The 24,323-nt window shown below is 42.6% G+C and overlaps 2 protein-coding genes across 4 annotated transcripts; one reads left to right on the top strand and one right to left on the bottom strand.

Moving 5' to 3' along the window:
* The first annotated feature begins 243 nt into the window (after positions 1 to 243).
* MUSTN1 (musculoskeletal, embryonic nuclear protein 1) lies at positions 244 to 7,487 on the top strand. Of its 2 annotated transcripts, XM_072128744.1 has the most exons (4): positions 244 to 403; positions 5,643 to 5,763; positions 6,292 to 6,383; positions 6,641 to 7,487. In XM_072128744.1, the coding sequence occupies exons 1-4, from the start codon at positions 389 to 391 to the stop codon at positions 6,806 to 6,808; spliced, it is 396 nt and encodes a 131-aa protein (XP_071984845.1). In that variant the 5' UTR covers positions 244 to 388; the 3' UTR covers positions 6,809 to 7,487. The 2 variants fall into 2 exon arrangements, with proteins under 2 accessions (XP_071984845.1, XP_071984846.1); XM_072128745.1 differs by lacking the exon at positions 6,292 to 6,383 and having other exon boundaries at positions 245 to 403.
* Positions 7,488 to 10,291: 2,804 nt separating this feature from the next.
* Positions 10,292 to 24,099, bottom strand: EIF3D (eukaryotic translation initiation factor 3 subunit D). Of its 2 annotated transcripts, XM_072128742.1 has the most exons (17): positions 23,875 to 24,099; positions 18,037 to 18,095; positions 16,288 to 16,420; positions 15,876 to 15,921; positions 15,302 to 15,438; positions 15,095 to 15,180; positions 14,911 to 14,983; positions 14,082 to 14,203; positions 13,770 to 13,902; positions 13,506 to 13,653; positions 13,022 to 13,152; positions 12,281 to 12,366; positions 12,069 to 12,198; positions 11,839 to 11,981; positions 11,549 to 11,741; positions 10,961 to 11,054; positions 10,292 to 10,408 (listed from the first exon to the last, which is right to left on the bottom strand). In XM_072128742.1, exons 3-17 carry the CDS (start codon positions 16,408 to 16,410, stop codon positions 10,395 to 10,397), a joined length of 1,659 nt encoding a protein of 552 aa, XP_071984843.1. In that variant the 5' UTR covers positions 16,411 to 16,420; positions 18,037 to 18,095; positions 23,875 to 24,099; the 3' UTR covers positions 10,292 to 10,394. The 2 variants fall into 2 exon arrangements, with proteins under 2 accessions (XP_071984843.1, XP_071984842.1); XM_072128741.1 differs by lacking the exon at positions 18,037 to 18,095 and having other exon boundaries at positions 23,875 to 24,098.
* Positions 24,100 to 24,323: the final 224 nt, after the last annotated feature.

The following is a 24,323-nucleotide window of genomic DNA, read 5'->3' as shown; positions in this document are numbered from 1 at the left end:
GTTCCCCCTCACTGCTCTATAACATGATGCCCATAAATTGCCCTTTATTTCTGAGTTAACAGGTTCCCTTTAAGAATGAATAATTTCAGCATATTGTGGACTCTTATTTCCTCGTCTCTTCGTGTTCTACAGGAATTGATGATGCGTTTTATAAATTTGGGAGCTGTGGTGACATGTAGCTCCTTTTGAACAACAGTTGCTTGGATTCTTTGCACTGCAGTCATCTTACAGAATAAACCTCATGAGCGTCTTACTTCTCTGGGTAAGACTCCCACCCACTGCCCGCGTCACCCCCTTCCCTACATATATAGACGCAGCTGTCAAGCAGTGGACTGCAGAGCCCTCTGTGCAGTATTGTGCCTCGCTGTTTAACCAATTGTGAGCAGCAATGTCCCAACCTCAGGTATGTCACATTATTATTATTATTATTATTATTATTATTATTATTATTATTATTATGTTGGGTTGGATCTATTAAATATTACCATAAGAGCTTGGGTGGAGAGAATATCTATAATGGGCACACAGAGTGTCATTGTGTCATTGTTTTACCAACTCTTGTCACTAAAGTGATGCATTTGATGATCTTCTTCTAATTATTTTTCTATATATCAAACTTGTCTCTGAATAAATCAACAACCTCATCCAAATGGAAATAGTTTTTAGATGTTTACTATAAAGTGAATATAGACAAAGTTTACAGAAAATCTTAATATAACATTTCATGTATAAGTTACTTAAGGTTTCCCCCAAATATGACAATACTACTGTCAGTGCCTAAATCACTGAAGCCCCAAATACAACAGCTGTAGAGTTCTATAGGTTCATACTGTGCCCGTGTGTGATTGTGTAGTGAAAATACATTGGGGCACATGAAGGCCCTTGCGCCGGTTTTCTTTCTAGTGCAGACTCCTTGCAGAGGTATTTAAGAAGTGTCTACTCCAAAATTGTGTCGCCCACAACCCTTTTGTGGCACGACTGCACTAGGCAACATGCGACACAAATTAGGGGCGTTCTGGTGCTCAGTCGGACCGTGCGCCAGATTTATCATGCAAGTCTGACAGAAATGTGTTGCACGCCCCATGTTAAAGGTGTACCGAAAAAAAGGTTGGTGCACTAAGTCAGCGCAGTGCAGAGGATGCCAGATTCATGAAGAACGGGCGCCAAAAATCCTGAATCTGGCGCCCCCTGCGCTATACACAGACATTTAGTGCAGTTTGCCCTGTTCTTAGTAAATGTGCCCCATGTGGTTTAATAGGAATCAGAACATCCTCCATTATTTCTAACAACATAGCTCTTCAGGGATATCAAATCAAAAATACTGCTTTTATTTGATATCAGTAGGCCACTAATAGGTCGGGTTCAGACACAGCTTTTCGGTCCAGTTCTCTCCAAGTGTTTGGGCCATTAACTCTTTTCTAAATGGTCCGATTTTTTAGGTTTTCCATGAGGTTTGTATCCAGCTGTATCTTCAACTTGTTGAATTAATGTGGAGGTTAGTAGACTGTACTTAAGTCTCTGCTCCAGCTACTCCCTTTCCTGTAACACAATGCCTAAACAGTCTCTAAAGAATACAAGTCCAAGATACAGGCCCTTAGTTACAATCATTTTTACAGACACCTGAGCAGATGGAGATATGTGGAGATATAACTAAGGTATAACACCAGTGTGGTAACTTCATCATTCCACAAACCTTTGAATAAGTCTTCACTACAGTGTACATGAGGAATAACACAGTCTATGTGACTTGTAATTTTCATTTTTCTGCAGTTTTCCCCTCTACAGCCGTTATATGTCTTCTGGGAAAAGATCTAGCTGCAGTCAGTCACTCATCCCCCTCCCATCTCAGCTGACCTTCCACCTAATCTGCTGGACGGAGAACTAGCTGCTGTGACGCACTCCTCCGCTTATCCTCCAGCAGAACTTCTTCTTAATCTGCTGGAAGGAGAACTAGCTCCAGTCAGTCACTCATCCCCCTCCCATCTCAGGTGGAAGGAGAACAAGCTTTTGCACTCCTCCTCTTCTCCAGCAGAACTTCTTCCTTATCTGCTGGAAGGAGATTATTATTATTATTATTATTATTATTATTATTATTGTACTACTGATTTATGCCACGTTTGTATAAAAGTTAGGGAACATGTAAAGAGGTCCCTTATTTCTCTGAGACAGTTGTCTCCATTAATTATTAATTCACACTTTTCTTAAAAATCGATGTTACACTAATTCTCCACGTGTTCATATGTATGAGTAATCTGGGGGGTTGGCGGATACCATTTTCCAGTGTCAGAGTGTGAGGGTAGACCCCCCTTATCTAATACACAATGTCAATGTATTTGTATAGATCCAGGAGGAATAACAGAGGAATTGGGCAGGGCACAGTTATGGGACAATATGATCTAGAATGACTATGTATAAACAGCATGGAGTGACAACAGGTCCTCAGACATCTGTCCTACATATGTACAATCACTAAAACTATGCAGAGAGCCACAGCCACACAGCTTAGGTACAAGTACGCAGCATAGCATCCTTACTGCTCTGTGATGTAGGCAGTAATATTCTACACATTATAGCTGCTCAGACTGGTGGTGGCATAGACATCTTCAAGGTGACCTCATGACTCACTGTGTCCAAATTAGAAATGTTTGTCATCTGTGCCCCTCTTCATCCTCTGTAGTGTGACATCAAAATCTCCAGACCTTTCTCCAGAGATGAGAGTCAGTTTCGTGCCAACTCTGGAGAGTAAAACTATGGCCTCCCCTCCCCATCCAAATTTCTGTTGCATGCCATAATGACTCTGTAAAGGGTGAGTGGCTTCTGTTATCCAACAACATGAAGATTTCTCTCCCCGTATTTATACTGCAGCCGCTCACTTTATGTAAACGCATTTGCTAAATCCAAGTGAGATCCTGCAAAGACTTTAAGAAGGCAAAGAGCTACCCAGCGTATGGCCCCATGTACCTACATTACAGTCGTATCAAAGGGGTTTTCAAGCATAAAACATACAGGTTATTACTAGGGATGAGTGGACCTGTTCAGGTTTGGCCTAAACCGTAAATGAAAGTTCTGTTTGGGTTTCAAATTCGGACACTAACCCCCACAAGTATCATGATTGGGCCATCTAATGAGTTATCAGCAGGGGGTTTTGGCAGCAAAAACTGCACCAACAAAGGCTAAATGTGTTCCTTTACCAGTAGTTGGGCGGTAGCCTTTTAGGGGGCCCATGGCCAGCCACTAAATTTTATATTGTATAATAATTATAATGTATAATAATACAAAATATATATTAATAATGTATATATATATATTATAATGTATAATAATTGTATTATTTTATACAAACTTTATACCTTCACCCATTAATTCCTCGTGAATCTGTTCCTGCACTCAATACACATGTACACATTTCAGGACTTTTAAAGGTCCTCCAACAGTCCTGGAACCGCAGATTGAAAGCAACAGAATCCTCCATCCTCCGTTGCCTAAGAAGCTTGATTTTAGAGTACCATATGTAGGAAGTGATTGCAGACATAATATTCATACAGCCCAGGGAAAGTCTAAATCTACTATTGTCCTTCTCTCTCATTTTATTAATCCATTTTTCTGCATACAGTTTTTATAAACTTTTATTTTTACCCATGACAGGGGCAGCATTTGCCAAAAAAAATCTAAATATACCATATTCTCAGCAGGAATTGGCTGAGCTCTAAAGGGTACATTGGAAATGATAATGCCCTCCAGAGAAGCAGTCTAGCTTTTTACCTCCTTCTACTAAAATGCTTTTGAAATCTCGGCTGAATTCCGTCTTGCTAGATAGAATCCTAATGAGGTGTAATAGTACATAGAACGTTTGATGGAGAAATGAGTTACAGCAGCTGGGTCTCCATCCAGAAACAACTGGGAATAACACATAGACTGCGGAGAGGAGTGAGATTACTAGGGAAATAGTATAATGCACATTGGATAAGTGATTTGTGTCAGTTTGTTAATAGGGGAGCGGGTTCTGCAGGTCAATACTGCGCCACTGTCTAGTGCTTGTTACCGTAGGTTGACTGGTTTGTATACTGCTTACTCTGTGAGATGTGTAGTAGCAAATTAAATCTTTCTTGAACAGAATAGCAATGACAGGAAGGAGATGGACTTTGTCTGAACTGATGGTGTTCTCCATACTGGGGCAATGACCTGATTTCCTGGTTTTAGTATAATAATTCCTTTATTTATAATAATTCCTTTACAGTATTTATATAGCGCACACATATTACGCAGCGCTGTACAAACCTTGCCAAATCAGTCCCTGTCCCCAATGGGGCTCACAATCTAGTCAACCTACCAGTATGTATTGGAGTGTGGGAGGAAACATGAGGACACGGAGGAAACCCACGCAAACCCGGAGAGGACATAAAAACTTCATGCAGATGTTGACCTGGATGGGACTTGAACCCTGGACCCCAGCACTTTAGTATAGATAGGAGATACCGAGGAAGGTTCTTCAGTATTAACTTATGATGGCCTAGTCGCAGGATAGGTCATTAATAGCTGACCACCCATGTTACACCCATGCACTGATCAACATAAACAGATAGCACGCACCCAGAAAAAGTAGCTTCCATGATCCTGTAGAGAAGCTAAAAATAACAAGTACTCTGTAAAAAGTCACCTTTGTCTGCACTGTTACATAAATCAAAACTGACCTACAGAAACCAGAGCAGCACAGGTCCATGTTTTCAAAATTCACTCTCCTGCCTTAGTTTCCTCCGGGTCCTCAAGTTTCCTCCCACACTCCAAAACATACTGGTAGGTTGATTAGATTGGGAGCCCCACGGGGACAGGGACTGATGTGACAAGCTCTGGGCAGTGCTGCGTAATCTGTGTGCGCTATATAAATAAAGAATTATTATTATTATAGGAGAACAAAAGCAGGACACCCATCGCCTCCCCAACCATGACCTCCTCAAAGGTCCTTTACCGGGGAATAATCATCTATATTCTGCGCAGTGGTGTAACTTGAAGCTGATGGGCCCCAGTGCAAAGTCTGTGCCAGGACCCGACTACAATGTATGGTTTATAGTAATAGTCTTTTCATATGAGAAAGTGACACCATAAGGGCTCCCTAAACCTCTTGGGCCCTGGTGCGACCGCAACCTCTGCACCCCCTCAAGTTACGCCCCTGGTTCTGTGCTTTGCATTGTTGATGCAACTTCTAGTGGTCAAAATTAGTATGTATTATTCTCAAACTTTTTATATTTCCCAAAATGGGGGCAAAAATTGATATGCCCAATTAAGTTACTAGACAATAATTTACAATAATAGTCAATTTAAGTAATATCAATAGTTATACATCTCCCAAGGACATAAGTAAGAGAGAAGCGAACAAGATTTTCCAGCAGCTTGTATGAAGCTTCCAAGATTCCTTCATCCCTTACTTGATTTTTCACAGATGGATAGAACCTATTTATTACCGTTCCGTTATTTGCTGGGAATGAACCTCTTGTTTGGAACAAAACTCTGAGTAATGAAGACTCCATCGCCATCCGGAGCCGCTGCCTTGTGTTACTATTTATTGTAGCATCACGTGTATAAATGATTGGTGACAAGATGTGTACTGCTATATTTAGATTGCTGGTCTCTTCTCCCTTTACCAGGACGCCCCAGTTATAAAGAAGAGGCCAAAGGTGAAGGAGGAAGATCTGAAAGGAGCAAAAAATAAGCTTGTACAGCAAACTCCAGTCAAATCCAAGACTTACCAAGTCATGCAGCAATGTGGTGAGTACGGGCCATGTGTACATCACATTACATATGGAATAGTCCTTATAGGTCGTATATTGTTGGATCCTACCAAGCCCCATCAGCCTGACATGATAGGGTCATAAGTCATATGTACATTACCATCATTGATGCATGAAAAACGCATTGCACTTGCATGTGTCTCAGAGTGCAATGCGTTTTTGATGCATCTCCATGTGTATGGTGCGTTTTTCACGCGCGTGACTTGCAAAAGTAGAGCATGTCGAGATTTAAACGTGCGTTAAAAAAATTGCAAGTCTGAAAAAGCGCATTGATTACAATGGGTCAGAGTGCAATGCAAGTTCTGCGCGTCAAAAGCACGCGCAGAACACGAGCATGAAAAAAACACAAGTGTAGAAGGGGCCTTAAAGCTGTTGGCTGCATTTTTCCTCTTATCAAATAAAATATCATTTCTGCCAGAGGCTTCTCACAGATCCCTGATACAAGTGGAAACAATTGTCCAATGACTAAAATAAATGTTTTTTTAACTAAAGCCTTATATTCCAGTGCGCCTTATGTATGAACCGTACTTACAGACAAGAGCTGCCTTGAACTGTGCACAGGTCTGCCACCTGCTGGTCATTCATCCTTATAATCAGGTGCGCCTTATAATCTGATGCGCCTTCTATATGAACCTAGATGTTTTAGCAGGCATTTATTGATGGTGCGTCTTATAATCTGGTGCGCCTTTTATAGTCCGAAAAATACGGTACTTTTCTGATCCACTTTTCAAGCAATGTTATTTATGGACACAATAACATGATGATGTAAAGCGCTGCAGAGTATGATGGCGCTTTATAAAGATTATTATTATATCCCATGAGCTGTAATGTATTTTGTGTATCTTCCTTTGTAGAACAAGCGGGACGCGCTGCTCCGTCTGTGTTTAGTGGGGTCAGAACAGGAACGGAGACGGCCTTTGAGAAGGACAAGAAAGCGCCAGCAAAAAGTGTGTTTGGATGATACTTTACAGAATGGACTGGGTGCAACGTCTGATTTTTTTATCCTTTCGCCTTTGAAGTAGCTTGTCATCTTTGTGTATGTGAACATTAATGAAGCCTCGTTATTGGTGGTCACTTCTTTCCACGGCCTCCAAATGGTGATCCTCCAGCAAAAACAAGGCAACATATTAATCCCTATGCCTTCTATTTACATGTGTGGAACCGTTCTATGGCTTAGTTATCAAATGTCATCATCTTCTAACCAAAGATCTCCTCCTGGTGCAAAAGCATCACCAACGCCAAAGATCTGGGTGAAGACGAGTAGTTGTCTTTAGTAACTTATCACTTAGGCCTCACACACACAATCTTATATGGGGGCAGTGATCTAGCTGAACAAATATCAGTGGCCCCATTGAGGTCTATGCTGCACGCGTCATGTCCCACTATACTATGAGTGAGGGGAGCAGCTCCGCCACAAATTAAGCCACAGTTCCTATTCCTGCCCATATTTGTGTTGCGGCCACCATTTAAATGGACATCAGTGGGACTCACCTGCCCCACGGTTGTGTGCATGAAGGTTTATTCTGTCACCAAGATGTAGGATTCCAGTTGCTACGAACAACATCTACATGCACTCACCCAAAGTAAAGCCTAAATGTAATCCTCATAGTGAGAAGATGTTCAGGACATCTTGGTTCTGCTTCTTTATGTGCCTTTTCTACATGTTAGTAGACCAATAAAATGATACTGTGTTTACAACCAGATGACAATGACTTATTTTTTTTGCTGGCCATATTATTCAATCTACATAGAGGACCCAAGAACAGAATGTATGCTAATGGGGGGGCATACATCAACAGACACCACCTAGAACAGTGATGGTGAACCTTTTATAGACTGAGTGCCCAAACTACAACCAAAACCCACTTATTTATCGCAAAGTGCCAGCATTCCAATTTAAGCAGTAAACTTATTGCTCCCTGCTCTTTCATAGCTTTCACTCATATCTATATCCTGAGAACACCAGTAAAAAGAAGGAGCACAAATTCAGGTTCCCCTGAACAGAAGGAATTGTCAGGCCTGGAGCCAGGGCTACAATGATAATACAGATCTGCCCAGCCCTTCCAATCCCTCCAGTAGTCTCAGGCAGTGCTGGTGCTTTAAATGAGTTAACCAGAGATTGATTTCTTCCAAAAACAGCACCACACCTGACCATGGTTTGTACCAGTATTGGGACTCCGCTCAAATCATCTCTATCCAGCAGAGTTGCAATACCGACACAAACCATACTCAGGTGTGGCACTGTTTTTGGAAGAAAGCAGCCAAGTTTTTCAACCTCCTGCCAATGCTTTTAAGATAGCACTGAGTGCGGCAAGTCCTTGGCATGAAGATGCCTTGTGTCCTTTCTGGTGATGGCCTGGGTGCCCACAGAGAGGGCTCAGAGTTCCACCTCTGGCACCCGTGCCATAGGTTCGCCCCCACTGACCTAGAACTAATTTGTAAAATATGAAATATGGATCATTTGCGTGTTTGGTTTAAGAAATTTTCACATTTTCTTATGTTGTGGCCTTCCTATTGCACTCAATAACCCATAATGGCAAGTGAAAACAGAAGAGTTACATGTGTTGGAAGGACTAGGGCTCCACCACTGTACAGCTACATGCAATTACCCAGCACCCATCTGAATGGGTGACACAAGTAGTAACTTGCTTCCTAGTCTAGCCATTTTGATTTTCCATGGATTCACAAGACCTGATTCGGCATCAGCAGACACTCAGAAATGTCACTTGTGGTGTGGGAAGAAGTGATTGGGCTGCTCCAGATTGGGAGATGGTCCAGATTGTACCCGTCTTATACAGGGTCATAGATTGTAATTTGCAGATTTACTTCCCTTTCAAGTGCAATAGGTTGACCAGAATTTTTAAAAGTTTCCTGCACATTCATTTTCTGTAGATTATAATCAAGTATTTATATCATTCCATCAATGGACCTGGTTACAAGATTGAAAGTACAACATTGAGCAGCTGCTGATACACTGTCCACACATGTAAATCTTTGGTGGTCATCTAGAAAAAAAAAACCCTTTCCCTCTAAATTCCCATAAATCTATTTATATAATACTAATGGCCAACACAAATCTTTATTACCCCAATTATGGCCCTTCTGTAGCACAGACATTCCAGCCATTCTAAAATTATGATGATTCCTGAGGGAACACAAGATCCAGGCCGGAAACTCAGATACTAAACTGCAAAAGTATCAGTCTGGGGAAGAGGTCTCATCTAAGTGACCCCTTTAAGGCGGCTTCACACTTGCAGTGTCACCCACTGCCAGGGACTGGACGTTGAGCACCATATCGATACATGGAGTTCCTTCTCCCCCCCCCCCCCCCCACTTAATATCTGCAATGACAAATATGACTAAATATCTGCAATCACAAATTATCACAGTGTCTTCTCTACCGCATATCGGGGAAGCAGGACCTATGTGCATCTTATCAATATGGTGTTCAGGGTCCCATCTATGAGGAAAGACCCTGTAACACAGTGTAAAACCCATGATTGTATTGTTTTTCAGCAATAAGCTGTTGGGGAATCCAGGAGCGATAAACTACAGCAGCGCAGCAACCGAACACATCAGCTTTCATGAGATCACAGATAAAAGCTCTGATGGATCTGAAGTAATAAAGCCATTTTAATTCACCTTGATTTTTTTTAATTTTTGGGTACTTTAACATTGAACTTTTTTAAAATATAGAAATATATATTCATGGTTGATCAGTAAGGACATGAAATGTCTCATTTATAAGAGATTGTTAAAAATAAAGAAGTTTTACCACTGGAGTTCCAAGATTCTGAGTTCTGGATCCACCTGTTCTATAGTATATTGCAATAGTGGCTGTTCTAACAAAGTGTCTGATGGCACAACTCCTGACCCAACGCCAGTGTCATGCTGTACCTAGCCCTGCTGGTATATTTACAGCACTTTTTATGGAGGTAGTAGGTCTAAGCAGACCTCAATCACAAATGTGCGTCTTGGGCTCCATACACAGGTTTATGGGGCCCTTGAGCTAGCCGCAAAACGTCCGTCATCTCACAGCCACCACAGCGGTGCACACCATGTCTCAGCCGTGTAGCCGCAAAATATAAGATAGCGCGATCCTACTGGCCTGGGATATTGTGGTGCGTTCACTCTGTTCCCTGGAGAGGGAAGGAGTGAGGAGCGCTCGTCCCCTTCCTTCCCATCCAGGTGGGTGACCATACGGATTTGTATATGGGGCCTAAACATAGCTTTTTGGTCATGGAGTCCCTCATCGTATCTTAAGTCCCTCAAGTTCAACCCCCTCCCTTCTTGTCAGTAAGTCTCCTTGCACGGCTCATATCTCAGGCTGGGGAAAAAAAAATTATACACTAGGCGCGCATGGCAGGATTTGAACAGGGAGATGCAAGGAGGGACTCCAGGATCCGTCTCAATGACACATTTTTGGCAGTTTTAAACAGGGAACCTGTCAGAGGAAAAACAAAAAAACCTTGGATTTAGAAATCTTAGCACACAGGAGGCACGAGTGGTGTTGTGTGGATAATCTTTATTTGTTTCTGATAATACAACTTATGAAGTATCTGTGATAGATGACGTATTTTGAAGAGGAACTCTGACACATCCGGACACTTAGCTTTCTTCTTCTGCAATAAGGAAGGGGGAAAAAAAAGATGTTAGACCTTTCTCTGTATAAATAAATCACACATATATACCTACACAAGCATGGCATGTTTATTTCCTTCATGCTATGAAAGCTACAGTGAAAATGGCAACAGCACAACTGTTCTCCATGGCCTCCATCTGGTAGCAATACGCAGCTCTACTCACAAGAATCAGGTTTTTAGCTATATCATCAGGTATTTTTTTAATAAATCTCGAAAATACACACCTCCGATGCCGACGAATAGAGAATAATACACACAAATCAACCAAATATGGCTTAGAGAGTATGTGAACATAAGTATAGCACTTGGGTGCTAGAAACCCACACCCTGCACACTGAAAGGGGGGAGAATCAGCTCACCTAGAAGCATCAACTAGCTCATATAGGACATTATAGAGCACCGACTATCAAAAACATGAATGAAAACACTATTTCCTTGCACTAGAGGTTTAACAAAAAGTGAATAATTCAAAAAGTTTGTGTAACCCGAGGAGGGGAGGGAATGAGAGGTGTAAAAAGACCGCTTATGTACCTTCCGCATCTTCCTCCTCTTCTTCATCGTCATCATCTTCATCCTCATCTGAGCTAAATGTGCCATCAGGCAGGCTGTATATCCGAATAACTTGCTGTAAAAAAAGAAAGTGACAATAATACATCAGCACTCATAGTGGGTTTGTGTGGCCAGTGTATAAAATGCCTCAGCTAGAACCACATAAAATCAGCACGGATTTATAGAGTATAGATTAAAAGAATGATTGCCTTGTATACAGGATGCAACACAAGTATTTGATCCCTGTGGGCATGACCATGACCACTGCAATATCTGACAACTTCCATAGCAAGGGGGACTTTTGCCCTTATCGTTTGGATAGGCAGTAAATGGTTATTTGTGGTATAAAGTCCTTAAAGTTTGTATGCTTCCACATGAATCCAGAGACATGTGAAGGTGCATGAAAGCCTCAACAACTTCCATGTAACAGCTCAAGGTTTGCATATTCTACAACTTTGCTTCTGTATCTCAGGGAATTTTGCTTACAAAGATGTACTGCCACCAAAACCTACAGGATGAACTCTATAACGGCACCCAAAACAGCCACCCGCTTATCCATCCTGTCCTTACCTTGTTGGGATCCTTGAGAATTAGGTATTTGCCTTCGTCCAGCTTCATACAAATGTCAATCACGCAGCGCAGGATACCCCAGGCGTTCTCCATACTCAAATTTATTTGGTTGGCAAATTCACTGGGTTTGAACTGTTGTGTGCCAAGGACAACGTGCCGAGAGGAATCCTTTACATGGTATCGGGACACATACCTTCAAGGTAGAAGAAATAGTATCATATCATTACAGAGCATTCCCCTGATATACAGTAAAACGTTATTTTGCTTTGTATTCAGTTATCAATGCTTACCCCAGTTTCAGGTACTCTGAGCCTGCAAGCAAAGCACAACAGGTCCACCGTGCCAATTTGTAGCTGTTGTTCTTCAGCTCGGTGGCGATCACAGCTCCCCTCTGAGAGTCCAACTTCTGTCTCCAGTCCACACCATTACAGTGCTGAGGTCACAAGAAAACATGGTGTCAGCAAGAGCAGAACAACCCTGACGACTGGAGGGTACAATTCATCTACTCGTCATGACTTACCCTGGAATCCCACTCGTTCAAGGTTTTGATATTGATAAACGAAACCTCAGCATTTGCACCCGTCATTACTCCGTCATGTTCACATCGCACCACGAGGTCAATATCATCTCCCAACTTCCAGCGACGATACCTGACATCATAAAGATCGAGTGAGACAATTTGCAGATTTTTTTTTTCTTTAAAAACCATCAACATGCGAGCAAGTCGCTTACCTGTATGCTACAGATGCCACTTCACTTTTATCCACATCGTCTTCTATGAAAGGATTTGGGTTGGGAAATTTGTATTTCTCTTTACCCTGCAGGATAGAACATCAGTTAGTAAAAATAATCTATTTTGAAACTTTCTGCTGACATTTTCACACAACTCTAGGCATTGTAACTACTACTGTCATTTATAGAAGCCGAGCGCCATTTTATCAGCTGCACTGATATTTCCAGCGCAGGAATAGCACAACGATAATAACTGTTGTATTAGATCCAACAAATTACACCAACAACACAAGCTGGACCCCTCTGCCTGCAATACATTGGTACCAGTGCCTAAATGTAGGCCCTCCTCCAGATGTAATTTCAATTTTAACAGCCTTGTAAGGCCTATTCACTGCAGACACAGGAGCTAAAAAGTGGTTGTCGGAAATGGACCATTAAAATGTACATTGAGCTTATAGCTTATCAGTTCACATCTCTGCCAGGTCTTCAGTTTTTTGCATTAGTTATTGTGAGAAAAAAAAACAAACAGGTGTTTGAACACACAGAACAGGTGCAAGTATTTCCATTATACCTCTTACCTCAGTAAAGTCAACGGACAGACTTCTACCTGTTCTGTTCAACCACTTCTGGTTTTGGCACTGAATAACTGACGCCAATAACTGAAGAAATGTGAACTGGTCCCTAATAAAATATTTACATATTTGCTGCTTGTTATCTCAAGCATAAGAGGGTAATACTCACCATCTGCAAACACTGTTGGGAGAAGTTGTGGTTGATGTATGTTGCCTCCATGGCCAGGTTTCTGGGAGAGTTGAAGGAGTTCACTTCGTCCTGGGGGGGTTCGTTTGCAGTTTCACTGACAGTCAATAAGTCTGGATTCATAGGAAAAACAGGATTATAGAAAGGAGTTTAAAAAGGGAAAGGGGATTCTCTAAATGTATCACATTTCCTAGATTACCGTCACTAAGCCTCCCTGCACATATACACTGAATATAAAAGTTCGACTCATTAATTCAACGGATAGCACTAGGACAAATAAGGGCTCATACACATAGCCGCACCGCGTAACTTCAGTCATCGGTGTGCGAGTACACATGACATGCTGAAGACAAACAGCCCACCAAAAACAACAGACCGCTGAGTAGTTGTTTGCAGCCACAGTGGAAAAATATGCATAGCCTCATATTGATACTAAGACAAATACTACAAAAATTAGGGTCCTTACCAAAGTCTGAGTTGTCTCTCTTGTCGAAGAAAATTTTGGAGCCCACTCTTTGAACCACAATGTCCCAAGAGTTGACAGACCGGGTGCAGCACATCAGGGTGGCAAGAATGGCATCCGTGGCAAAAACATTTCCTTGTGTCTTCGCAAGCTATGGACAGGAAAATATCACAGGAGTTGTAAGACAATTGTATATGGAAGGTCAATCCACACTGACATGGGCTTCAATGGTGCAGCATAAGTGGCAGAGAGCATAAAATAGATCACCTTTCTGATGACAGGATCATCTGTTGTAGTCACAGTATGGAAAATCCTCTTGATGCTCTTTAAAGGTCTTTCATTCCTAGTAGTAATTCGGTCAAAGGCTTTGTCATAATATTCCAGGGCGCCACAGCATTCACTATTGTAAAGAAAGAATAAAATATGTCCGTTATTCATATTCATGTTATATGCACTACTCAAGCACATAACAACTGTCCCATGGATTGCGAAGAATCGGTTACAGAGCGGCTTGAATTTTTTAAAATACAAAACAATTTAAAATAAAGAGTTTAAAAAATAAAATAATCAGGTACTTACATGTCTAGAGGTTCAGCCACCTCCAGGTAACGCATTTTCATCAAACGGGGGAAATCCATTTCTTCCTTGACTTCCCAGTCACTGCGGACCTCCACGGAGGAGTCTCTTGGTTTCAGCTGAGCCTAAAAGGTTACAATAGAGTCACAATGTATTACATGCATTTCTACGGAAAGCACTAAGGGCCCATGCACACGAACGGCCACACATGTGCCCTCCATGGCACATGTGCTCAATAGGGTGAGCACATGTTGTGCCGTGTACCACACCATGGGCGGAAAAAAAACAAAAACAAAAAACCCTGCGCTAGCTTTTAGTTGTAAGCACGGCGTGCGCCACCATTTTCCAAGGAGAGGGGAGGGGCTAGCAGTGCTCCCTTCTCTTCCTCTCCAGCGTACTCGATGTGTGCCCAAACAGCCGTAACCGTGTGGGCACACATTACTGTGCATGCACCTGATATATTTTTTAAAAAATTATTTTCGTGATCTGCTCCTCTAAGGATTGTGTTACAAGTCCCAATGATTTAAAGAAGTCTAACATTTTACATGAAACCCCCCCAATCCCCCCCCCCCCAACAAAAACACACATTACACTTGGATATGTTGGTCTTGATGGACCAATGTCTTTCTTCAACTTTATTTTAATAGAGCATGCAGTGAGTTAAAGATTCAGCCTCACACTATGTGTCAACCCCTATTTGTTAGATTTTTATAATGAGAGAACATTTACCGACAACTATGTTTTATGTACTTCAGTAACACTGTCTGTAATCTGCCGGGAGATTGGTCCTGCACCCAATTAGTAGTAGCCCCGGCACACACACCCCATGTACCTGAGATTTTTGGTCCCACTTCTGGCGCACACCAAACTGCTTCTGAAATTTCTTCTGGAGTCTCAAACGATCCCTAAAATGGTAGGAAATGGATTTTTACTATAGAAGTAATGCTCTATGCTGTGCCATTCACTACCTCCATAGCGCAGTAACTAATCAGGGCAGCACAGTGGTTTCCTCTTACCTCTCCTTCTGTTTGGCGCTCTTAGGCAAGGTCTGCATGTTGAATTGCAGCATGTTCCTTCTGTCTTTATCACGACGCAGGTTTCTCTGCAAGCACAGCCATGAAAAACCTTTAGAATGATGTATTTATAACCAACAAAAAAAACGGAAGACTGGTCTACAATTGTAAGCTTATGGCACTGATCTCTACCCTGAAAGCTTCAGTTACCTGTGCAAAGCGCAGCCGGTTCCTCTGGTATGCAGTTTTCTGCATCTTGGTGGTGTCCACAAGCTGGAAGCTGGTCTCATCCTCCTCATGGAAATATGCATACTGACTGCCACCGCCGAACTGAGAAGAATATTTATCTAGAAGGATGAAAAAATAAATCATTAATTTAGTTTTTCACATTCAACTATAGGAAAGTCTGGTAGTTACAATGATAAATGCACACTCATGGCTAAATACAGGTCCTGTAAAAGTTTATAGGTAAAAGTCATAGTCTCTCTCAGTGCTTCAGGTCTTTGTCCTGTCCCTTGTTGCCTGTATTTAATCACTGACCCCTCTGCTTCTACACCTTTAGGCTACACAATAAGCACAGGTGGAAGCTGGTGAGCAGCAGTGCTTGTCATACAAAAACCTGATGCAAAGGAATATCCAGTGATTCAGGTACCATTATAGATAATGGTCTCCAAATTCATTAGACCAGAAAAATGTAAATCACTGGTGCCTTCATGGGACCATTATGCTTCACAGAGAGCCGACTCCAACCACATTATTCATTTCAGCAAACTCTCATACTTACTGGTGTATCTCTTGTCTTGATAGGTGGCCCCTGTCCAGTCTGCAACCTTATCAGCAAAAACAGAAAGAACACACCCAGTTAGTCTATGGTGATACAGTGGTTATTAGGCTTAGTACACACAATGTTTAATGCCTACACTGGGGGTACATAACATATACATATTCTGGCTCAAAGGAGGCCAAAGAGACACCTATTTGTCCCCCACTGGTAAATGAAGATCTAAGAATATTATTCACATAAATTCCTGCAGATTTTCCCAGCATTAACACAAGAGCAATCTGCACAGATCCTTACAGAAAAAGATCAGGACTTTAAAAAGGTTTTCCAGGATGTAGGAAAAAGCCTTATACAGATGGCAAATCAATCCATATAGAATAAAGGCGTCATAGTCTATAAAGAAGATGTGAAATACCTTTCCCAGCCGATCTCCTTTGCTAAAGGGTTGGTAGGGCATGTCCTTGAACTGATCAGGTACGGCACAGGGTCCCCAGCCCAGGGGGTTGTCATTGATCACGGGCGCTTGGAATTTCGCCATGCTGTAAGACCTAGGATGTAAAGTTAAAATAATCTTGATTTATATATTTACAAATCATACAGGACATATACAAAGGAAATACGACATAACAGAGCACAAACAGTCATATGGAACAATAAAATAAATTGCATCACAGTGGATTTACCGATCATCAGTAGGAAGTCTCCACAACAACGACCACTACTCATCTATAGCATCATCCTCCTCCTACAAGTCTTATTTAGCAGACCTTTATGTAATTATATAACAATTATGTATAAACACTTGGACCTTTCTCAGACATTCACTTTACAACTTGTTATATATGTCCCCTTCCTGTAATTTCTAGTCTGATAATTTGGGTGAAACTCTACCGACTACAGGAATATTTAACTTGTTTTTAACAATCCAAAAAAGAAAAAAATGTTCCAATTTCAGTATCTGTGCCCTGCCTGCTCGGTCCTAAATTTCCCCTATGAAAGCATAGTTATACATTTACTTGAATTGGAGGGCCTGGAGAAAGGTCTCATCTCCCTTCTGTATGTGAATGTCTTGGATAAATTGACTGCAACATGTCTAAATAGTCTCTGGGAAGGCCGGTCACATGATGTTGGTCTTATTGATTCAGATACCGGACACGATATGTTAGTTTAGGTTCCCAAAAGTTAGCCCAGAAGTGCCAAATCAATCCTTATCACGTAGGGTTTATAAGGGAAAACAGGGTATTGTGCAGATGTTTTCTGTACATTGAGGCATTTACTGCCCTTTTACACCTGTTGTAGATGCCCCACTACACTGACTTTTCATAGAAAATCTTCCATTTATTGCATAGGACGTCTCAGATTGTGGTTCCTGGGAACTTACCACTTGCAAATCATTTGAAACTGCTGCTCCAGAAGATTTTACTGCAATACACTGCAACCCCAACCATATAACTGCAAAGCTGGGTAGAAATTTACTAAACAGTGGTTGCCTATAGACACCCTGGTCTAGTCTGTGCCCCCCCCCCCTAGGGTAAACTTCCTTGTTAGTAGAAACACAATGTAAACACCCAGGGGCGGCCTGATTGCATATGTGGTTTTCATTGAAATGCGCATGATTGCTAATGAGCTCTAGTTGCTTGTTGGCATTCACATGCAGTTCAATGGAAACACATATGTGACTGGGCAGCCCCCGGCCTGATCACCTATGCATTTCCAATTCAAATACATGTAATCAGTAACCAGCGCCCGGGGTCTTGTATTTACTACACAAGTCTCTGGCTATCGCTCACATGCGCTTTTGCGATCGGGTCAAGGCGCACCCCTTGTTAGGAAAAGCAAAACTAACGGCACATAAGACAACACCCTTATACTGCGTTCACATTGCATTTTAAAAAACCCATACAACATCCGAGGGGAGGTTTGCCTTATTACATCTGCATTTAGTTTAAGTGCAATGTTAGGGTAATGTAAATGTAACAAGTGTAAATACCCTCAGATGTTGTATTGTGTTTCAGGGCGCAGTGTAAACATCACACGTGAACCCAACCTCAATTTTGTGTTGTTTTAAAACACAAAATTTCAATAAAAATTAATTGGAGCAAAGAAACTGCTGCTTTGACAAACACAAACTACAGAGAACATGTAAGATCTAAATTTTGCTTACCTGAAAATTTCTTTTCCTCGAAGTCCAAAGGCAGCACTGATGGGTAAGAGTCTGGAGTCCTAATTATGACAGAAGAACACAATAACAATGTTAATTAACAATAAATCAATTAACCGACTGCCCTATAAGTATCCTAGGAGTCAAGGAAGAGGCGTGTTTTATGCAGCAAAAAAAAAAAAAATTATTTTATTGGGAGGGAATATAATAGTGCTGCCTTTGGACTTCGAGGAAAAGAAATTTTCAGGTAAGCAAAATTTAGATCTTCCTCTCGTCCTACAGGCAGCACTGATGGGATTTAGGTAGCAAATCAAAGGGGGGGGACAAATTTTCGAAGCCACTGTAGATAGCACCGATACGCCAAAGGCTGAGCCAGCTGAGGAGACATCCAGCCTGTAATGTTTAGCAAAAGTATTAGAAGAAGTCCAAGAAGCTGCTTGACAGATGTGATCTATAGAGAGCATTGCATACTCTGCCCAGGAAGTAGCAGTAGATCTTGTAGAATGAGCCCTAATCTGTAACGGTGAAGGTTGTCCCAAGGCTCTGTAAGCCATAGAAATACTCTGCTTTATCCATCGAGAGAGAGAGGCTGCAGAGGCCTTCATCCCTTTTCTTGGACATTGAAATTGGAGAAACAGAGATTCAGATTTTCTAAAAGATTTTGTCTTCTCTAGATAAGTCAAGACGGATCTTCTAACATCCAGAAGATGCAGAACTTGCTGATGAGCATTAGCAGGAGTTGGACACAAAGCTGGAAGATAATATTCCTGATTTAAATTAGAAACTGAGGCCACTTTAGGAAGAAACGATGGAACGGTTCTTAGTATGATGCAGTCTGGTCTTATCTGTAAGTATGGCTCTTTGCAGGATAAGGCTTGCAGCTCTGAAAAAAAGAAGATCTTCCACGATAAACATTTGAGAGAAGCTTCCTGTATAGGCTCAAAGGGAGGTTCTGTGAGATGATGTAGGACCAAGGAAAGATCCCACTGTGGACATGGTGGCCTAATAGGAGGTTTGATGTTCCTTAAAGCCTTGAAGAATCTCCGTACTAAATGATTAGATGAGAATCTATTGTTATTTAAAGCATTGATTGCAGCAACCTGAAGCTTCAAGGTAGCAGGTTTTAAACCTTTATCAAGGCCATCCTGTAGAAAAGTAAGAATATCTGAGACTGAAGGTTCAGATACAGAATTATCTGAACACCAGGATGTGAAGACTTTCCAAACTCTACCATAGGACTTAATGGTCGCTGGTCTTCTAGCTGACAACAATGTCTTTATAACTCTGGATGAAAGACCTAGACCTGTTAGGGTCTTCTTCTCAATCTCCAGGCCGTAAGCTGTAGCTTCTTTGGTGATGGATGGAAAAACCCCATCTGTTCCAAGAGATGTGGAACTGCAGGAAGTTTCCAATATTCGCCCTTGGACAACCTCATTACAAGAGGAAACCATACTCTGCGTGGCCAAAATGGTAGGATCAGAATTGCATTTGGTTTCTCTTCTTTGATTTTGTAAAGTATCCTCTGAATGAGCGGTATCGGAGGAAATATGTAAATGAACAGGTTGGTCCAGGGAAGAGACAGGGTATCCACTGCATAGGGTTGGTCTGACCTGTAAAGAGAGCAAAACATTGGCAACTTCGAGTTCTGTTTGGTCGCCATCATGTCCATTTGTGGACAACCGAACCGACTGACAATCTGTTGGAAGATAACACTGTTCAGGGACCATTCCCCTGGTCTTAGTTGAGAGCGGCTTAAAATGTCTGCCTGAGTGTTCAGAGACCCTCGAATGTGGACTGCTGACAGACTCTGAAGGTTTTCCTCGGCCCAGGAGATAATCTTTTGACACAGTTTGATGAGGGGTGTGCTCCTGGTACCCCCTTGCTTGTTTATGTAATAAACACATGACAGATTGTCGGTCTGTACCTTCACATGCTGTTTTTTCAGCTGGGTCTGAAAGAATTTCAGGGCTAAATAAATGGCTTTCAATTCTCTTTGATTTGAGGACAGAGTCCTGTCTGTGTAATTCCATTTGTCCTGAACCCAGAGATTGCCGAGGTGGGCCCCCCAACCTGAGGATGAGGCATCGGTTGTCAGGATCTGGGGTTGAACAAAACGTAAAGATCTGCCGGACGCCAAATTCTTCCTCAACCACCAACCGAGGCTGACTCTGGTCTGAGGAGTTAGTACAATCGGTTTGTCGAATCCTGCTGGAGATTTGTTCCAAACAGCCAGAATGTTGAGTTGTAGCTGTCTGAAATGTGCCTTTGCCCAAGGAACTGCTTCTATTATTGAAGTCATCAGACCCAGGACCCTCATGGCTGTTCTGACCGTTGTGCATCTTGTCTTGATAAGGTAGTGCACGGACTGCTTGATTTTCAAGATTCTCTCCTGAGGAAGATGAATAGTCATACTGCACGAGTCGAGAATATACCCCAGGAACTGAATTCTGGTTGTTGGAATAAGAAGGGATTTTTCCCAATTGATTAGGAAACCCAGTTGTTGTAGAAGATCGATTGTCATCTGAAGATGAAGTTTCAAGAGAGATTGATTCTCTGCTATGATCAGCCAGTCGTCCAAATAGGGCACGATCTGAATCCCCCGAAGTCTCAGTGCAGCCGCCAGAACTATGGTGGTCTTGGTGAAGACGCGAGGGGCTGATGTAATGCTGAATGGCAGACAGGTGAACTGGTAGTGAAGAGTTCTTGAATTGGTCACAATTGCTATTCTCAGATATTTTCTGTGACCTCTCCTGATGGGAATGTGGAGATAAGCATCGGCCAGGTCTATTTTGGCCATGTAGTTGCTTTGCTGTAGAATGGCGGTGGCTGATTTTATGGAGTCCATCTTGATTGCAATTTTGGTCAAGAATCTGTTTAGATAGCGGAGGTCTATAATTAATCTCCACCTGTTGTTTGGCTTTGGTACAGCAAATATGGCGGAGTACACTCCTTTTCCTCTTTCTGACAAAGGGACTTCATCTAGAGCTCTTTTTTGGATAAATTCGTGCAACAAGGGAAGGATCTGAGATTTCTCGATTTTTGTACTCAAAAATCTTTCTGGCGGAATCTTGTCGAATTCCAAAGCGTATCCGTTTTTTACTGTGGACAGTACCCAAGCATCGGATGTGATGTCTGTCCATAAGTGAGCGAAGTCTGCCACCCTTGCACCTACTGGAGACAGACCTGGCATGGCGTCAGAAGTCAGGCTTCTCGTTTTTTTTACTGTGGAAGACAGTTCTGTCTTTAGACTTCTGAACTCCTCTACGTCGGTTACGAAATGCACGAAAAGGTCTTTCCGGTCTTGCTTTTCTAGGAGGAAAGCTCGGTTTTTTGGAGGTACTGGCTAATTGTGGAAAAGAGTTCCCCTTATCTTCACTAAGATTTTTCAACACCTCCTTCAGGTCTTTCCCAAACAAGGAAGATGGGTGGAAGGGAAGTGAACAGAAGTGATGTTTGGAGGCTACATCCCCTGTCCAGGGCTTTAACCACAGGGCACGACGTGCAGAGTTAGCCGTTAGCATGTTCTTAGATGCAAGTTTTAAAGAGTCAAGAGAAAAATCACACAGAAAATCGCCTGCAAGTTTAACAGAAGACAAATTCTCATAAATTTCTTCTCTAGGGACTCCATCCAAAATGTCCCGACCAATCTGGCTTAGCCATAACCTTAAGGCTTGTGCAACAGGCACAGTAGCAAGAGATGCCTTAGCCATGGCTGCTGAGAGTTGATAGCTTCTGCGGAGCATAGCGCAGCTTTCCTGTCAAGAGGGTCTTTAAGTAAAGAAGATTCATCTGCAGGAAAAATAGATTTTTTAGATAGTTTAGCCACTGGGATATCAATCTTGGGAGGCAATTCCCATTCTTCAGATTCTTTAGGGTCGATTTTGTATACTGCTCGAAAACGAGACCCCAAATCAAATCTTTTTTCAGGCTTAGACCAACCCTGTTCAAAGAGGACTTTAAGATCAGGATGACTAGGCAATACTTTGGCTTTTTTTTCTGGGAAAATAAAAAGTGCATCTTGGTTAACAGAGTCATTATGAGACTCATCTGTCTCCATTACACTTTTAACCGCCTTGATCAATTTAGAGGTTTTATCTTTGTGAAACAGAAAAAAATCCTCAGATACATCTGGCCCAGAACCTTCCGATTCAGGGCTATCCCCAGAAATTATCTGGGCTTCTGAGCAGCCACTAGAAGGCAAAGATATAGAAGATGATTGCCTATGATGTTTTCTACGTTTATGATGTCTTTTAGACTTCTTTTTCTTTGAACTCATCTCATCAAATACAGCAGACATTTTTTCCTTCATCCACTGAAAAAATACGTCTCCTCCTGAAGTCTGAGCAGGAGCTGCACAAGGGGCACAAACATCATCAGGGCAATCATCCAGTATAGGCTGCTCACAGCTAATACAGTCTCTATGATGAGACTTTCTCTTCCTTTTACCAAGGCTGGACATCTGTAACACAAACAACAAGTGTTAGGACATGCCAAATGAAGGAACAAGGGCACTCATGAAAGGAACAAACCTTAAGCTCAGACTGACTCTGCTGCCTGGCAGGTGCAGAGAGCATACCTGAACAGTACAGCCTTAAAACATTCCCATCAGGAAATGCAATGCACCTGGTCAGAGGCGACACCCGGGCTAACAACCAAATCCTTCTAACATAAGAAAAGGATGCAGGGGACGCGCTGAGCCCTAAGGTTAGCAAGAGCTTTGTTCACAACAATATAGAAACCACCTTACGGTACATTGTAGATGGTGGCTTCAGGAAGGGGGAGATGCGGCAAAACAGCAGCTATACCCCAAAGTATTGAGTGCAACACAAATCTGACCTCCACTTCTCTGCTTATTCAAAAGCCGTACCTGAGAATACAGCGGTTCCCGCTTCCAATGGGAGACGCAGTAGGAGGGGAGTTTATCCAGAAACTCCGAAAATACTGGACTTCCGCCACCACGGGGGGAAGGACAGCCTCAGAATGTAGTTTCACCAAGATTGCCACTGGTAAGACATTTGCTTCTACCCTGCTGGACGTGCACCACAGCCCAGGCCTCAGGGGAGCAAGAGGATACTGGCAGTAAACCTAATTAGGACAGAAGAAAAAAACACGCCTCTTCCTTGACTCCTAGGATACTTATAGGGCAGTCGGTTAATTGATTTATTGTTAATTAACATTGTTATTGTGTTCTTCTGTCATAATTAGGACTCCAGACTCTTACCCATCAGTGCTGCCTGTAGGACGAGAGGAAGAGGGGAATATCAGATGGGAATTTGCAGGACCCCAGTGATCACTAGGAGGGGGACCCCCACCACAAACAATGGAGTTTACAAGCAGCTGATCATTGTAGTCCTGCAGTCTATAGGCTGGGGGCATCCATCACCTGCACTAGATTGCAGAGGAAGGGGGTCTGGGACCAAATAATTGGGATCAGCAGGAGCCTTAATGGTGGGGAAACATTTGGGGACACCCCCTTATAATCAGCTGACTGCAGCACAGACGTGGCACCATTCACACAGCCCCCTGTTATACTGGGGGGGCACGGGGTCCTCCATATTGGCTTCCCCTCCCCCATGAGCACACTTTCGTATTATTACATAAGGAGAGGTTGCACCCCGAGTTATCAGGGGGGGTCACATCTGTGTCTCCTCTCGCAACGCACAAGTAAGAGCCACACAAAGGGCTGCACTAGGTACTAGTTCACACTGACGCCGCGACCACTACCGGCATTATACCGCGTCTCCAAGGCCTCCGTCCTAACATCACTGCTCTATACATCAAATAAATAATCACTCCAGACCCTCCCGCCTCAGCCCCCTTCCTCATACACCTTCACCTTACCGGCTTGTACCGCTCTCTCCACCGGATGTCTGCGGATTTCTTGTAGGCCGCACACCCACCCGCTCTCAGGAACCGGCTCTAGTCACAGGAGAGTGCAAAGAGAGCACTTTACGCCAATCCGCCAACACTGTCGCAAAACTTCCTGAAAGAGTGTAACCAGAACGTGCCAGGAGTGTCGTGAAAGCGAACGTGATGACGTTACGTACACACCATAGAGATCCTAATCGTCTCTGCTAGCGCGCCGCCAGGTACAATAGAGTTAAAAGTACGTGTCTGTGTGCTAGGAAGACCGCAGTGCGCAGGCGCCCTGCCGAGGGTTATACGCATAGTATATATGGCTTCTATGTTGTATCTTTTGGTGTCGCTGCTGAAGTAGAATGGAGCGGGATCTAGTTGCATCCAAATGATCAACTAATAGGTGTAGACTATACACTAAAAAGGAAACTAGG

The sequence above is a fragment of the Engystomops pustulosus genome, chromosome 10 (assembly GCF_040894005.1).
Source record: "Engystomops pustulosus chromosome 10, aEngPut4.maternal, whole genome shotgun sequence".
Classification (NCBI taxonomy): Eukaryota; Metazoa; Chordata; class Amphibia; order Anura; family Leptodactylidae; genus Engystomops; species Engystomops pustulosus.
The sequence above is the reverse complement of the archived record's forward strand: the minus strand, read 5'-3'. Positions and strand labels throughout refer to the sequence as shown.

Excerpts from the sequence above, each read along its gene's own strand:
- MUSTN1 (XM_072128744.1), top strand. Across the intron at positions 5,764-6,291 it reads CCAAGTCATGCAGCAATGTG|TGCGCCTTATGTATGAACCG; the intron begins GTGAGTACGGGC and ends CTTATATTCCAG. Across the intron at positions 6,384-6,640 it reads TCATTCATCCTTATAATCAG|AACAAGCGGGACGCGCTGCT; the intron begins GTGCGCCTTATA and ends CTTCCTTTGTAG.
- EIF3D (XM_072128742.1), bottom strand. The coding sequence starts at position 16,410 with ATGGCGAAATTCCAAGCGCCCGTGATCAATGACAACCCCCTGGGCTGG. Across the intron at positions 14,204-14,910 it reads AGTGGGACCAAAAATCTCAG|GCTCAGCTGAAACCAAGAGA; the intron begins GTACATGGGGTG and ends GTAACCTTTTAG. Across the intron at positions 11,982-12,068 it reads TGAACGAGTGGGATTCCAGG|CACTGTAATGGTGTGGACTG; the intron begins GTAAGTCATGAC and ends TTGTGACCTCAG.